The 17605-nt window shown below is 43.4% G+C and overlaps 1 protein-coding gene across 6 annotated transcripts in view; it reads right to left on the bottom strand.

Annotated features, from left to right (window-relative positions):
• Positions 1-17605, bottom strand: part of MIB2 (MIB E3 ubiquitin protein ligase 2) — a 50970-nt gene that overhangs the window by 27132 nt on the left and 6233 nt on the right. For all 6 annotated transcript variants that reach the window (XM_074848446.1, XM_074848445.1, XM_074848443.1 and 3 more), the window contains exons 3-4: positions 7337-7687; positions 6701-6872 (exon numbers count right to left, since the gene is read on the bottom strand). In XM_074848446.1, the coding sequence (XP_074704547.1) occupies positions 6701-6872; positions 7337-7583 (419 nt within the window). In that variant the 5' untranslated portion in view covers positions 7584-7687. The remainder of the gene's footprint in view (positions 1-6700; positions 6873-7336; positions 7688-17605) is intronic.

Below are 17605 nucleotides of genomic sequence, written 5' to 3' on the forward strand. Positions count from 1 at the left end.
CACCTCAGCAGCTCTCACATTAACCTGTCACTTCCAGTAAAATTTGCAGCTAGAGACCAGGAAAACAAAGCTGACCAGTTCAGAAAGCGTCTTAAAGAAAAAAGAAGTGTAAGAAACACCCTCTCCCATTCTACTTAAATGCTGGAGGCAGCCCACCATAACTGCCTACTTTCCCTGGCCTCACAAAAATTCTGACCTTATCTTGAACCACACTGCTGACCAGCAACACTGAAAAATGATGTGAGAACCAGATGTCCTGAGCCAATACATCTTAGGTTTTAATCTAATTCAACATGTTTTGCTCCAAATACTGGATAACAACCAAAGTTATTAGCGTGTTGCAAAAATGCCCTAGGGATAAATTTAATCACTGCAATATTGCCTTTAATAACAATTTTAATTATGACAGCCAAAGTCCGCAGCCATTCCGCCCTACAAATTCCAATGATATTAAATTACTATAGACTCCAGAAAACACTCGGGAGCACGTACCGTACAGGATGAAGCTATGTCTCTCTTCAGCGTGCTGGTAACCACTCCTTCACCCCGTGCTCAAATTTCGTTGAGGTGCTTACATAGCCTTTCCCATCACTGAGAGCTATGCTCCAAACAACTAGAAAAATAGCATCACCCATGCTTTACAGATAAGAGATTTGAGACCCAAAACAACCGACTTGGGGAAGTTTAAACAGAGACTGCTTTTAATTTGCAGTAGCGGTCTGAGGCCCCGCAGAAGTCACAGCCCCTTCATACCAGGCACAACTAACATATTTTGCAAGACAGACTTCTCCACTGCAGAAAATTCTTATCTGAAGAAACAAGCACAACACGTGGGACTAGAAAGTGGAAGTGATGGTCACGCTGCAAGGTAGCATGCCATAAACATTGTGCTAACCTCTTCAGCAAGGCACAGCTGTAAACTACGATCTCAGTTCTCAGCGGGTACAAACCCACACTCCTCGGATGTATAAAGATCTACACAGGCTACACCTCAAGAAAAGCCAACACAAAGATCTTACAGAAACTACAGGTAAAACCAACATCGACACAAGAAATTCTAAATTCTCTAATCCTCCTTAACAAAGCTTTTACTGAAGCACTTCCAGCATAGGATAAAGGAAGGAAATTCTGACAGATGGCAGGTGGAAGCTGATTGCTCAAGCATGAACCAGACTAAGACAAGGACACTAGTGAGGGATCAGGATCGCAGAAACCTATTTCAGGAACTCTCTTTACCGAGAATTTCCATTGTCAATCCTATCCTTCCTTGCCAAGGCACAGTTCTTCACAAAACCAGCTGTATGTTTGTATCTCAGACCACAAAGTCTGAGTTGGGCTAAGTGCTTGCTGTCTTTTTTGCTAACCTCCAAAGAGAACTCACATCAGACTCAGTTTCGGAAAGCCACAGTGGGCAAGATTTCAGACCAAGGCTACTAAATGTGAACCAAAATGTGTGTGCACGCCTAAGACTCAACACCATACTGCAGACAGAAGGTTTTCTCAGCTATTCTCTCAGAGAGGTCTTCATGCAGCCTTTAATGGCAGATTATTGTACTGAGAGTGGTACAGAAGCACTGGTGAGCATACGAAGTGCAATGTCTTGTTATCATCCTTTAAATGTGACTATTAGTTCAAAACACAGGCTAAGGATGTTTTAGTGAAGATTTTCCGTGCTTACAGCTTTGATCATGTAATTCCAGAAAAGATAAAATACATGACTGAAATTTAATCCCTATTCCACAAATCAAACAGAATATTCCAAACAAAACGAGGGAAGCCCTAGTGTGGGGATATGCCCCAGTGTTCTGCAACATACATGTTTTTTTAAGGAGGCACAGTTTAGGTAGTTTATCTGTTAAATCATGGTGGGTTTTTTTAAAAGTAAAATTATACTCATTCATTAATAGAATACATTCATAAATGAATTAATATTAATAAATTCATTAACACTTAATGAGCATTTTTTTTAAAGTTAGGAAACAAACACATCATCACCCAAGAGTCAGATTTTATTCAAACTGCTACTCACCAAAACTTCTTAGTCTAGCAGCTTAAACTGACATTGCATAAATAACACATGTTGCAAAGGTTACTACAGTAAGTAAACCTGCACTCCCTTTATTGCCTAGTAATCAAACACCCAGCAGTTGCCACTCAGTTGCTATATTAGTTCAGACTTACAATACAAGCAGTCACAGATGGAAGGCTGGATTATTAAAGCTGCCTTGAATGGGCCTGCATTGCACATGCATACCTAAATGACAGCATGCACTTGTTCTCGTAATGTCTCTGGTTTAGAAATCCAACTGGTAACTAGACTAGACAGAGCTGGTTTAAGAATTATGGCTGAAAACAACAGCAAACTCTGTTTTGACTACAGTATAAAACACAAAGTGAGAAAATATTTGTATTTCTTATGCTTGATTACACAAAACATTTCCCTGTGTAGTTTGCAGGCTCCTCTGACTCCATTGTTCTCCAGAAGAAAATAGGACCTCTGAAAAATTGTTAAGGTTGTGATTTATTGGTGAGTGAAGTCTAGAAAACAGCCTGGGTAAAATGCATCACATCCCCTACTGAAATTCAACTTAGCATCATTCATGAGAAGGTGATGCATGCAAAATGCCATTGTTGGTTTTGCATTTGAATATAGTAATACTAATATTTTGTATGAGAGGAAGATTATCTTGGACTTGATTATTTGCAGAACTCAGAGTGTGTCTGACTATCCCAGCCCTAACATAAACTGGATGAGTTTTGCTTTGCTATCCTGCTTACAGACACTGAGTTACCTTCCAGTTACTAAGCATATATTCAGCAAACGGATACACAATTGCAAACTAAGGATGAGAGCCTCTCCCAAAACAGCCATAAAATTCAAACCAAACAAGACCAATAAAAAAATACCAGCAAGTGGCAGATGTCAGAAGGGATTCAAATAGCAAAATGTAAAAAAAAAAAAAGAAAAAGAAAAAAATTAGTACTTCCTGCCACCAAAGGTTCAAACTCAGGTCATTTAAGTCCTGAAATAGCCTTCAGGTAAATGTGTCTTCAAAGCCTCTTTAGAAAACTGATTGGGAACCCTCTGCAGTGTCTGTCTGGGCTTAAGGCCTCTTAAATCCTAGGATTAGTGAGCTGCTACAAACAGTTATGTGTTGGCCTTGCCTACGTTTCGCTGCACAGGTACCACATGGTGGGTTTGGCAACAGCAGTGCAGGTGGTAGCCATTGGCTGCCCAGGGCCATCCCACTGCAGTCTCTGAAACTGTCCTGCCAGAGGCCTCAGCTTCCTCCATCACGGGATCAGCAATGGCAGGAGTTGCAAGATTGGATGCCTGGCAATGCTCCCTCACAACACAGAGACCAGGGAGGGACTGGAAACTCCAGCTCTTGATCTTTGGTTAAAGAGACAGTTCATGCGACAGCTCCGTAATGCAGCTGCATTCCACAGCTCCACATTTGATCTCGCTGATGGTAAGCCAAGGACTACAATCATGATATATAAGTAGTCCCCCAAGATTATGGGATGCTGTCAGATTTGGTGGGCTGTATCTTCATCCACTCTTCTTATAAGCTGACTAATTAACACTCCAGTGGGCTCATCACAGCACTTCACCTGGGTCTTGAAAGCAACACGCTACTGCACTTGAGGGTCATTGTACAGAACCAAAGATACCCCCACTCCCTGCCAGAGAAGGAGGTGAGAGAATCTTGGTCTCTAAAGGAGACCCATCCTGTGTTTCATAGCCTAACAACAGCGGGTAGCAACAAAACCTCAAGAAAACCCGAATTCTCACAGCAGTTACCATGTCTTTTTAAACACACAGCTTTTTTTTTTTTTTTTGGTCCTTGAGGAACTGCCCAAGGTTTCTCTTCTATTTTATAAAGCAAAAAAATTGAGGCAAGCGATCTAAGCGATAGCCCTAGTGAGTCATAAGTATGCAATTTTTGTTCTTCGAAAAGGATGCTGCATTGCCTAAGGCAACATGTCTTTACAGCTCAGACCTCAGTTATTCCAAAGAAATCCTCTCTATGGCGTTGTTCAAAGGTGATTTCCCTCAATGCCCCTCATGTCACAATTTATTTTTTTTTAATCAGAACATTCAATTCTTAATGTAGAGCAATCTATGGAATGCCAGACCAACAGATCATAGGGTTATATCTGCATTAAAGCAAAGGTGTTCCTACCTCTTCCTGCTCCAGCACTGCAAGACATTTCTGAGTAAAACTGTTTCAGTTTGCCAGCTCCATGTATGAAAGCTCCCACATAACACACATGCATTGCAGTTATAGTACAGTATTTTACCATCCAACTCAGTCAAATGACTGAAACAAAAAGCATTTCTGACAGTCTGTTTTCTCCAAAAGCTTAGTGACTTCTGAGAATCACAATAGGTACCTTTCATTCATCTGTAAAGTTGCAGCTTTCCACAACTGGAAGCTTCTTCATCGAGGATTTCTAATTCCTTCCCATCCCTCAGCACCACTACATTCAATACCTGCCACATAGGAACACCAGGAATGATGTTACATTATCCAATTACAACTACTGCTGCTTTTTCCTTTACCCCTTATGGAGGCTCCCAAAAACCACTGCCACATCTGACAGGCTCATGCTGTGTCCCTGATGTCACATACACACCCATTTTTGGTGGGGTTTTTTTTATTAGCTGCTTGGTAGTAGGAAGATCATTGCACCTGCTAACACATAGTAATGTAAATCAGAACACTGCTACTTTAACCAAAGACTTGGTATCATAAGACTCTGGCCGATGTCTGGACTTCTTTTTATCAACTCAAAAAAGTTAATTTATATCACATCTTCTCTAACCACTGAATAAACCACACTCGCAGGAAAAAAGAGAAGGAGTTTAGAAAGAAAACAAACCAAAAGCCACTAAAAGGCAAGCATCATCAGACACCAAGTTCTGCTCTAGCAGACATCTACTTCCAAAGAGCCCTCCGGTGCTTTGGTGACATTTCCAGGCAGTGCTGCAGTGTTTTGTGAAAGTCAAACAACTCGCAAGGGACAGTACTAGGTCTGGCAAGTCCACCGGCAGTTTTCCAGGCTCTTTGTTCACACTGACAACAAGCACTCTACTGCCTAGTTCAAACAGCAGCCCGGACACAGGTCAGGTACAAGCCTTGAAAGGAAAAATTACTCTATTCACATCTTTCACCATTCAGACTCCTCAGGAAAGGAAACAAGTTCTACAGAGGATAAGAGTTCTGGGGAGAAATTGCTAAGCAATCTGCCTTTTGATCAATGACAGCATTCTGGGGTGTTCCTGATGAGGGTCAGGAAAGGCAACAGAGCTGGCCTGCTGCCCAAGAGAATGCAGCACTGGGCAGCGCCATGGAGAACCCCTGAGAAGGCCAGAAAATTTGGACTGCCCTGCAACAGTGAAGCCTCTTACAAGAGCTGATACCTACTTTTTTTCTTTTTTCTTTAAATGTGAGGAAGATTATGTACCTTAACAGCAGAGTGTACCTAGAGTATCTAATAAAATACACAAGCAGGCACCTCCGAGTACCTACTTGGAGCTAACTATAATATTCATAGAAGGAGAGAGAAAAATATATATGTCTATTTTTTTATATATATGAAATCAGAAAGCTCATTTCACGGTAAGATCTGGCTGGCTGGCTTGGTGGATAAACACAAGCCTCGAAGCTCAGAGGGGACATCTTTGGACAGCAACCTCTATCCCTTTGCTAGCACTCAGAATTCTGGCACAACCACACTGGCAAAACTATGGTAATCAACTCCAGAGAGAGCTTCCCATATGGGAGGAAAAACAGCTGCAAATCTGACACCACTGTCTTTAGCAACATAATTACACTTTTTATTCTGCAGACGGGTGCAATGCACAGTGATATTTTCAAGGGGAGGGAAAGAAAAAAAAAAAAAAAAAATCAATGACAGAGACAAGAGCTGATTTCCTATTACTTTTCCTAAAGGCAAGAGGATTACAAGATTTATCTTCATGCCCAGCTTAGGAGGTGCAAACAAAACTACTGTTGAGACTACTTTTCAGTTCTTCCTCAGGACAGGAAAACAGACCTCATCATGAATGAGCGTAAAATTATGGATACTGTTCCACAGGCATCAGTATACCAGTCACTTCCAATAATGCTGATGTGCAGAGTACAGAGTAAATGAGAAAGTGAACAGCATAGACCCAGAGAAAAAAATCAATTTGGGAGTGCAAGATTCCTGTCAGCCTCCCTGTGGCCACTCAGTTATCCGAGAACAGCAAATAGGAAAGCATGTCTGAGAAATTATTTAATTGAGGGGGAGAAAAAGAAAAACCAAAGCAGACAAACATCTTGAATTTTCACCTTAATTTTGCAGAAAAATTCTGCTGATTTTTGATGCTGTCTTTTTTCAAGCAGCTCTAAAAAAGTGACAGATTGAGCCTTACACTATTCTACAGAATAGTGATCCCCAAACTTTTTTGATCGCACAACCCTATCAGTGAAAAAAAAATTTAAGCGCTCCCCAATATATGTACATTTATTTCTTTATAAATTATACAGACATATAGTAGTGAAGTTCTATTATGTTATTCCTGCATCCCAGTAGATCATCTTGCACACCCCCTGGGGCATACGCACCCCATTTTGGAAACCACTGTTATAGAACAGTGACCTATAGATCTCAGCATGGTGACCTGGACTTCCCCTATAGCACCACTTACGGTTGTGAGTGTGCTGTCTCATAGCGCTCGAAGGAATGAGACAGATCATGCTTGTTGTTCATGTAACACTGGGTGCACAAGTCATAGTCGAAACACATTTTGCATTTCCACCGCATTCCCCGTATACCATGCTTCTTGCAACAGTCACAGATGATGTTAGGGTGCCGGACACCTAGGAGAACAAAAGCAAAGGAATGTAAGATCCACACAAAATCCAGAGAAAGCAGGGTCTTAGAACTACATCAGTGTATTTAAAACTTTAAAAAAATCATGTACTGTGCATGTACTGAAGATGAAGCAATAATATAATACGAAGTGATATGTGTAATATGAAGTATCGATTTCCTGGCTTAAGGGACTCATCCTAAAAGTCATGCCTGAATCTAACAGAATGACAAAGTCAGCCAAACTGTTAGACTCACAGATAAAAAAGAAAAAAAGAAAGAGAAGCCTTTGCGTAGAGGCAAACAGGAATTTCATTGCCATGAACTGGCTGAGCGTACACTGCGACTCCACATCAGTCCACAAGCAGTTGCAAAAGGCTTTAACATTCCAGCTAGCACGTGAGGCGGGCGTTAGGTATGCTAAAGGGTTTAGAGCACTAGTGTTTGTGCTTCTTGTCCATGCTACACTTACCTATTTGTGCATTATCATACAGAAGAAGGTCGTAAGCCCCTTGGAATCCAGTCCGATAATTGGTTCTGTTGCCTTGATCCCACTGCACGACCACAGTCTTATCTGGCGTGGTTGGGCTGCCTGTCCGACCAATCTCCACCACAGTCCCAACGTTCCCTTCGCCGCTGTCCTGGCTGCCCCACTTCCAGTCCACTCCACGAACTACCCGCATCCCAACCTGCATGCTGGCATAGGGGTCCACGTCCATTGATCTGCGCAGCAACCCCTAAAATTCTTCCACATAAGGGCTCTTGGAGACAGGCAGTATCATCAGCAACACATTCAGCATCGTCAGCAGCATGTTCAGCACACCTAATAAGACAACATACAATTAAGTGATGCCACTCAACACATCACATTTTCCCCAGAATGACCTGGCTACAGAGGAGGCCTCACCTGCTGAGTAGATAAATCTGTACTTTATTTAAAACACAGATCCTCACTGATGGGAAGGATACACAAACTAGCCAGACTTCCAAGGCACAGAAACATTTGCATAATATCCAGAACACATATTCCAAAGTGCTACGTATGAGGGAAGAGAACTGGGCAAGAAATCCCTATAAAATCCTGTACCAGCCTTTGATTTCAAATTAAGGAGTATGTGCAACAGCTACCAGAGATACGGTGGCAACAGAAACAAAAAAGCACAGTAAATAGAGTTAAAAGAAATGACCAGGAAAACACCAGCAGCATGACATTAGCAATAAAAACTTAATACCGGTCTATTTTTGAGGAAGACTCTTCATATGCATCTTACCACATAATATGGCAAGTGTTGAGTTTCACTTGCCCAGAAAGTTAGTTTTGGTTTTGATTTGGGGATACAGGAAGTTTTAAAGATGCATATGAAAGAAATGTTTGTTTTCCAAAAGTAATAGCAGTTTGATAAATAGCAGCAAAAGATTGACATTTCTCTGACATTGGCCCTTTTTTTTCAATGCTAGCTATGGCAGGAACCGGGTTATTGCTTACCTGCAGGTTTTGTGCTGGGATCAAGCTTGGGATAGCCTTTCCAGCTGCTGCCACGATAACTGGTAAATGAGGTGAATACCACACGGATGCAGCACATCCACAACTTTGAATTAAATCAAACAGATTGCCAAAGCGCGGTTTATCTTTACCAGAACAAGAAGACAAAGGACTGTGGCTTTGCTTTCAGTATTTAGGGCCAAGCTGCTGCATTGACTTCTGGAATAATCTACTGTAGCATCCTTTTATCTTTGGACATCCCTGGGTTTCCCTTTTCCTCTCAAGCTATTCATAACATCCAAAATTTTCTCAAAATTTGGAAAAAAAACCAAACCCAACAGAATGCCAAGGGCCAAATAGTGCAGATTCTGAAAGTACAGCAAATCTTAGCAGCTGCTGTTACACAGAGCCAGTTCAAACCAGGCTGACAAGCTAATAGGATGTGTACTCAGACACGGCAATAGGAGCAGCTCTGCGCCATCTGACATGTTGTTAACACTACCACCTACCAATAAAGCAACTGAAACCACTGAGGCCTAAAAATAAACTCTTCCTCCAGCCAAACATCCTCTTTTAAATGTATGGAGGAGTAGTTCGATGCAAAATTGAATTTCTAGTGTGCAGAAAGAGCCTGATTTCTGCTCAGCTTTATCATCTCTCTAGCTTCAGACTTTTCCTGCTACACATCACTGTGACATCCAACCACTCGTCACATGAGAGCAACATCAAAAACAAATGTCCTTGTGAACTTCATGTCATCTTCTGTTCTAATCAACACTAAAAGATGCCTTGGGTGACGCTTTCATGTAGATGTCCTTTGTGGAGGTGGATGTAACATTGCTGAGTTTAAGATGCATCAGTGTTTGTTGTCTTTATGAAAGCAGAAATTATCAAAAAGAATATCCTTTTTAGAAAGCATTGCAGAGCCTAATGAGATTTGTATGATCCCCTCTTCCTCCAGATCAGAGATGAATAAAATGGACAATTTATTGCTTTAAGAGGCAGAACTGGTTTTTTAAAAGGCTATCAACCAGTCAAGAGAGCCAAACCCACTACAGAGAAAACAAATTGAAACATCCAACAATACAAAGATGCAAGAGAAGCACAATTCAGTTATTGCTACATGGTTTTTCCTTAAAAGCAACAACCACCAACCATCCTGTTTCATCGAAGTGAACTGGTGGAAGGTGGGGGGAGGCAATAACAGTGGGAAAAAGAATTGCAAGCTTAGAGAAGGAAACAAGTACCATAGGGGTTTTGAGATGAGGATAGAGTGCCACTCCTCAACCTTAAGAGTTTTATGCTATTTCAGTGGACCTTTTCCCTCCCCCCAGGAATGAATGAAGCATCACAGGCTTCAGAACTCTCAGCATTTCAAGGAAGGCAATGCCAGTTTCAAAAATTATTCATCATAAAAGAACATTCCAGGCTGTGCCACAATCCCATAAAATGTAAGTCACTGCAGTACAGAGGATAATCCCTTGCTACCTGCAAACAGCAGGGCAGGCTGACCACCATATATCGTGACACACGCTCAGCAGAGCAGTCAAACAGCAGAGTACCAGCCTCAGGTCAGAACTGCCTTGGTCCTAGAAATGTGTGACCTACATACAGGCAAAACCACACTTTCTCTGTGCACCTTCCCACCACTTTTCTGACATGGATGCTACAGAGATCCCTTCTTCCAACTGTCAGTGAAATACAAAACCTACACGAAGACACTTTGTAGAAAGAGTCCTGGAGAAACACATCATTTCACTGCACTGTGAATTTACTTACGGATGCAATATGACATGCCAACATCAGCTGTCTTGTCGCAGAACTGCCAAGAGACAGCGATCTCTGACAGGTACCAAGTCGCAAGGACAAAAATCCATCTAATCAGTAGTCCATAATAAGCTGGATCCGGATGGGAATAGACTTTTACTGCTGCAAGCTTCCCTTGGTTCTGCAGGTCCCTGCGACTCACAAGGGAGCTGCACATGTGCTCATCCCACATACCTGGGAAGCTACTGTAGTTCAACTGTACACTCGTGATGCTGAATACTAGTTAACAGAGTTGCCTGTGCTGCAGTGACCTTCACGCAATCCCTTGCTCACTGATCTGACGGCTGTTGTAACAGGAATGCTCCATTTTCCACATAAGAAGGCACCAGATGCATTCTGCATTCCCATCTAATCTGCAAGGCTGATGCATAACAAGAGTAAAAACCGTTCAAAATCTTTACCGGATGAATTACAACACTCATGCAGTCTGAACCTTGCCAGAGATCAGCATTATTTACTTCCTAAGTGGAAATGTTTCACTCATTGAAGCAACTACTCCTCCCTCAATGCTGTCTGGGTCATCATTATTCCAGGGAAGTATAGGTATAGCTGCCAGAAATGATTCACAGAGAAAACATCAGTTTCCCATGGGAGTTTAAAGTAACTATGAACAAATAATCCATTATAAGACCAAGCATATTTCTGAATCCTGACCTAGCATTCCGACCTCATCTACTGTGACACAGGAAAAGAACAGCCTAGGTGTAACCTATGAGTCCATTCTTATGAAACCTCAGTAATACTTAACTGGAACAAAGGGAAAATACTTTAGTGCCTTCAGTCTGCAACATTCTAGTTGTAATAATTGTTGCAACCTTCTGCCAATATTCAAACTGAGCTGTTGGTAGAAGGTGCTCTAGAGACAACCTAATACCGGTCTTGTAAGAGGCAAAGGTTGCTGCTGTATGGGACACACAGTAAACAGAACCCAACGGTGGCATAAACAGGTTGACAAAACCAGTGCGTGTAACTTGGTTATCACATTATTTGAACAGTATGGTAAACAGTGCAAGATACAGGTGATTTTGTCTCACTTAGCTAGTTTGTTTTTTTTCCTTCACAAGCAGCAGTTGTTTTTTTTTCTTTACACGTATTCTGCAGTTTGAATTGTCTTCTCGGGTAAATTACTCCACCTTAGAGAGCTTTGCCTATCCTAAGAACGCTTCCTTAAGTGCTGTGGCAAATGCAAATCACACACTTTTTCAACAAGCCTGCAAAGCTCAGACTTGGATATTCCTCTAGTTTCTAAACATCCTCTGTGAACGCACGTGGAGATGGCTGCAGCAGAACTTCTATTACGGGGTCTTTTCCACAGCAGCTCACTTGAGCCTGAAACGCCCAGCTTTCCCAACCGTCCGTTCATAAGCCCCAAAAGAAGTCACTATTACGCTAAGCATTTTGGAAAACAACATCATCCCCCATTTCTTACTATTTCCATTCTCTTTGACTCTTCCTTCTCCTCAGGTATGGTCTGTTATTTTGGATGTTATCTAACTGGAGGTCAGCAGCATCCAACACCTAGAGCTCACACCCTCTACTTACTTTCACCCTCTTGCTCTCAGGTTTTTCAAGGAACACAAAGCACTTGCAGGCTACAAACCCTTAAAACTGCCACAACAACTCGATGCTTTGGACCCACCCAGGTGCGTTAGAGCAGGGGAAGCCCCGCTCTCACCGGAGATCGGGACAGAGCCCCAACGAGCCGGAGGCAGAGGCATCCTGTCACGAATCCCCAGCGTGTGCTGACACCGCCCTGTCCGCCACCACCGCGGCCAGAGCCCGACCCCGGCCGGCCCGAGCCCGCGATGCGCGGCCGCCGCTCCCAAGGGCGGCCCGGCCCGATCCCCCCCGCTCCCTCCCGGCCTTACCTGCGGCCCCGGGGGTTCCTCGGGCAGCGGCCGGCGGTGGCGAGGCACCGGCCGGCGGTTTCGCTTCCCGGCAGAACGGCCTCGGCCCGTTCCCCCGCCCCGCGGGGCGGCTCCCGGGCGGAGCCAGCCGCGGCCCGGCCCCGGCCAGGCTCAAAGGATGGGGAAAGGGGCGGGGGACGCTCAGGGCACCACCAGGGCCGACCCCTCCCCGGGGGGGCTGCCGCGACCCAGCCGCAGGGCTGCGAGGGCGGAGGAAGATCCACCCAGGTGAGGGCAAGCGTCCCTCTTGCCCACTCGCCCCCGAAGGCGCGTTTCCGCGGCCCTGAGCCGAGCTCGAAGCCGTGTTTCCTTCCGAGAGCCGAGGCGGTCCCCCAGGGCCACAACCTGTCCCCCTGCAGTCATCTGCGAGCCAGGAGCCACCCTGTTCCCTCCAGTCAGCACTCAAGAGACTCCCTGCTCTGCTCTCCAGCCAGCTGGACGCAGACATGTCTAGGTCAGGTTCCCTGGAGAAGGGCCACAGCGAGCATCACTATTTTTATGCTTAAAAAGCCATGAATCCTGCCCAGACATCCACAGCACCAAAACACGTGCGATTCCCTCACAGGAATGTTTTGCTTTCTCTGTAAGGCTCTGGAACACGGCCGTGCAGCAGGGTACACGGGAACAGGGCTACCGACAGCCAACTGAGGGTGAAATCTTCACCTTGGTGCAGCCTGGGAGTCTGGGCAGTTGTCACAGGAGTCGAGATTTCCTCCATAAATTCCCATTCAGGGACAGAAAATACGTAATATTACTAAGAGGAGAAAACACTCTGTCCTCTGCCCGACAAAAATGGGCAGATCAACACTTCCTGAAACTCAGTATTTTTCATTCTATACATATCATGTTCACGCTGCCTCTGTGACACTACTATAAACCCATTCTTCCACATGACCTTTTGCACATGGTATAAAACGCAATGAGTAAGAAAAATAAAGCCTTGGCATCCTCAGCACAACTCACAGGTGGGTCAAGAAGCTTATTTTAATTAGAAGAGGACCTAAAGAGTTTCAGAGCCTGTCTGAGACCCCCTGTCTCCTGCCCTGAGTTCCGCTCTCATACAAATAGTGAATAAGCAGCACAAGAACTACACACAGGCTTGGGTTTATTAAATTAACTTGCAGCAGACTGGGAGTTAGCTTACATCTCAGCTACCTCTACAGTCTTTCATTCTTTGTGAAACAGGGAAGGCAGAAGGAATAGCAGTACAGTAATGCCAAGGAGATTCTTCCATTGAAAAGCAACAGAAAACGTTGAAAGGATTAGGAAAACAGTGTAACTAACAGAGCCATAACATCAATAGTTGCAATTGGCAGTAACCAGATGAAATGAATGCAAATATTTACAGGGATCACTGGAATGCACAATGAGCCTTTTGGATCAGTGCTCATGAGGGCTTCATAAGCAGAACAAAGGAATGCCAGGGCCATTCCAGCTGTGAATTTTATTAGCAAATGAGAGGAATTGTGCTTCGGTATTTGATCCTCAGCTCACCTCTCTCAGGGAAGAGGTGAACACACCAAGCAGAGCTAGGGCACTGTGCATAAAGACACCATTCACTCAACATCAGCAAAATAACTGCAAGCCAACGAGCTCTGTCAAGACAAACATCACTTGCTTTACCCTTCCTTGATCCCAGTGCAGACTGGGCAAACCTCATAAAATGTTTACAGACACCTAGCACCGACAGCCTGCAACAGAGCACATCAACACTGCCTGCAACAGCAGAAATCCAGAACAATCTCACTGCAGCACAAGCAAGCAATCAGAACAATGTTGTTCATTCTCAGGAGACAGTTCAACAACCAGACGCCAAAGGACACTGGTGGTGGTCCTGGAGCCTCGTTGTTCATTGCAGGGGGATTCTACACAAGTGCAAAGGCCTACAGTTCAAGTCAGGGGTCAAAAGGATCTGTTCCCAACTAACAGGCAGCAGAGGGGCACCTGACTCAGTCAGGAGCAGTTTCTTCAACCATTCTGTATTATTAAGCAGCCAAAGTGGTTTCTAGTCACTCCAAGTATTTTATTTTAAGCCCTCACCATACACACACATACCACACTTTAACTCCTTGCTTCCAAGGGAACTTCAGGGCCATTAAAAAAAAAAAAGTCATATCAAGCCATTAAACATTTAGACTGATCAGCTACCACTGCTGTAAAGTTTCAAGATTTACTTCTGTATATCCTTGTACTAGGAACATCAACAGAGATCCAGGTGTAGTGGTTAACAGAGATCTAGGTGTAATGGTTAAATAAGACAGAGATCTAGGTGTGATGGTTAAATAAGTCAGCTCACATTGGCTTAAGAACTTCTGCGGTGGCTGTGCCACTGGGTTTTAGCAGTACTGCTTTCCACACTACTCTATGGGCACTGGCCCTACAGAAATAAGGCTTGACAGGGTTTTCCCCCCTTTCCTGACACAAGCAGTGTGTTTTTGGGAAACCAACACAAGCTGAACAGCTAAATGCCTGGCCAATGCTTATCTACATATCTACACAATTAAATACTGTTCCCTACCTGCAAAGCTGATATAAATACTTTTGTATTCTTTAATAACAGACAACAACTATGATCAAATACCTCTGACCAAGGCTCAAAGCTGCTCAGTTAATTACCAAAGCTAGTATTCATGCCAATAAACTCAAATTCAGACTTACCCTTCACTTTTCTTTCTCCTCAGCAAACAGTAAGGCCCCAGGACAGCAGAGCGGTGGCCACACACACATGCCCTCACTAACAGGGTGCAGTCTAATTTCTCTCAAGTATACACACAACTCCCACAAATACATTCATTATTAAATGAAAGCAGACCAGAAGACCAGCAAAACACACAGTAAATAATCCTTTTTGACTTAGCACCCTGTGGCTTCTGACCCCTCCCAGCCCCAGGTGAGGCTGGGAGCCGTTAGCCCTCACTACTGCCCCCACACCTGCTATTCCAAACCCAGAAGCTCCCTCCCCGGCTCCCACCACACCTGAACTCTATTAACTCAATCTCCAGTTCCTAGCAAGGGCCCCATCTGGAGATTTTTGCCTATTCCATGGCATTTTATTATCTCAACTCCAGTTCAATACCCAGCTTACCACTTGCAAATCTCTCTCCTTGTCTACTCTGAACTTTGGCTTTCTACACAGTCTGTTTGTATTGGGCCCAAAAGTCCTCCCATGTAAATATATATTCTAATTCGCTCCCATTTCTTCAGAACTGAGTTTACCATCTACTCCTGAACTCAGGCAGTCTCTTACTTCCAACTAGCTTTCCCACCACTCAAACAAAACCCTTGCCTTCTTAGCAGTCCTCTTCCAAGAAGCTCCCTGGTAATAGTGCCTTCTATCACCTATACATAAAACCCTACTAAATGGGAAAAATAACTCTAGTATAAGGGCTAATATTGAATTTTAACACGATAAAGATTCTTTGCTTTCAAAATAGTTGTTTCAATACATTAATTCACAAACACTGGGCTTTAATACTACCTCATAACACAGCACTAGTACGAGTCTCACTTCTTGATGTGGAAAAACATGCAGTCAGGCCCATTTAGTTGTTCATTGTTTTCCAGATCTCATTCCACAGCCTGTGCTCACACAAAGAGCAGCACTGTCAGATCAGGTCTTGTTTAGCCACCGAGACTAAAAGTCTAGTAAGGCCTCACTCTCCATTTTGGAAAAGGCAGTTTCCAAGGCTTGATCTTTGTGACTAACACAAAGATGGCTAGAGCCCAGTCACACTGCAAATCCACAGTGCCTAATTACAGCACAGAAGATCTTCTGAGGTAGAAGCCACTATGTGACAAACTGAACTACTAGAAATTAGACTAAACCCATGAAATTCACCCCCTGAGCCCACCAAAAGGATTTGCAGAATTGGCTGAAGTGAATAGTTTAATATTCCACTGCAAAGCCACAAGGTCTCAATGATACTTCACTTTTCCTTGTGCGGTCAGGATTTCTGTTTAGTCTAAATTTTGCAAAATAGCATCACTGCCACAGAGTGGGAGAGAAGAACAGATGATGTTTCTGTGGCTTAAATATCAATAGCAGATAAATGAAGCCATTCTACTGACAAATTACTCTCAGCAGAGAAAAATTAGAAATGGGGCAGCTGCTGCTGTTTAAACCAATCAATCAAGAAAAAGCCTGCATGAGGTTAAACCATTTCCATGCTCCATACCTCACCTGCTCTCAGAGTATATTTAACTGTATTACATAAACAGAATAAAGCAGGTGATTAATATGCCTTTGCTCAGGGATTAATATCTTGTCATTTTGGCTTCACTGTATGAGAGCAGGCACACATCCTGAAATACTGGGACACAGAGTGAGGAAATGCTAAAAATAACTAGCCAGGAGCTATGCTTAAAGATGGTCCCATTGAGTGCATTTTATGTCTACAATCAACACTTGTCCTTTACAAATGCCAGCCCATTGATCTCTCTTGCCTAAACTGAATTTTACATTCAATTTATACTGATTGTATTCTAGCACTGAGTACTTATGGCAAGAAGGGAACGTTGCCTTCCCTTTCAGGTTGTAGAAGTGATCCTTTCAGTGGTTATCATGCTGGCTTACTATCTATTCTTTCACCTTGTTAAAGGATGCAGGCCTAAAAGAAGCACCAGCAAATTTATTAATATACAATAACAGCAGTTTTGTGCAAACCCTTCTGAGAAGCTTGACCCCAGCATTTCGGTTTTCTAAAAAATGGCAATCAATCTCAGAATAGATCCTAAAGATGGAAGAAGTTATAGCAAAGTTACACATCTTACATTTTCAGGTTCGTTTATGTGCAAGTATGGCAATACCTAATAGCTTCAGTGGACACAAAAGCCCACTGAGACAGAGGCTGTATGAAACACAGTCAAAGGTGAGCTCTGCTTAGCTAAGGAAGAGCACAAGAGATAACTGGGCAAAAGCCAAGACTGTGACAGAGGAACACTCAGTGACTCGTCTGAGACTGTCCGTGGCAGAGCCAGAAGCACCAGATTACAATATTCTCAGTGGAGTGACTCAGTCTCAAGGCCATGCTGTCTTCATACTGTAAAAGACACCACCAGAAGAAGAAAATGCATCATATCAAACAAGAAAATGAAATGCACAGGCACCACCACTTGTCCCTTAGGGGGGAAAGCAGCAGCTCTAGGTTTAACAGTTTGTATATACTGGACTATCATCTGGACTGCAAGGAGGATGCACGAGGAAAAAACTGTCTCCACAGCCCAAGAAGGTCAGCATCCCATATGCTTCCAACGGCTGTGATGGCATTTAAAAAACCCTGCAGGGTTATCTTCTATTCTCCTTGTTACAAAATTTAAATTTCTTGGGTTTAAGTACAAACACTGGGGCCGCAAATCCTTTTTTGTTATACCTGAACGCTGTGAAGTCCTCTATACTTCTGAGACTAAACAGACAAAAAGTACTGCCTACTTTCAGATCCAGGACCACCACAACTGAAGTCTCAGATAGAAGACACCTCTCCTTAATCTTGATCACAGATGGGATTCAAGAAAAACACAGCTTCAA

The sequence above is a fragment of the Strix aluco genome, chromosome 22 (assembly GCF_031877795.1).
Source record: "Strix aluco isolate bStrAlu1 chromosome 22, bStrAlu1.hap1, whole genome shotgun sequence".
In the NCBI taxonomy this organism is placed as follows: Eukaryota; Metazoa; Chordata; class Aves; order Strigiformes; family Strigidae; genus Strix; species Strix aluco.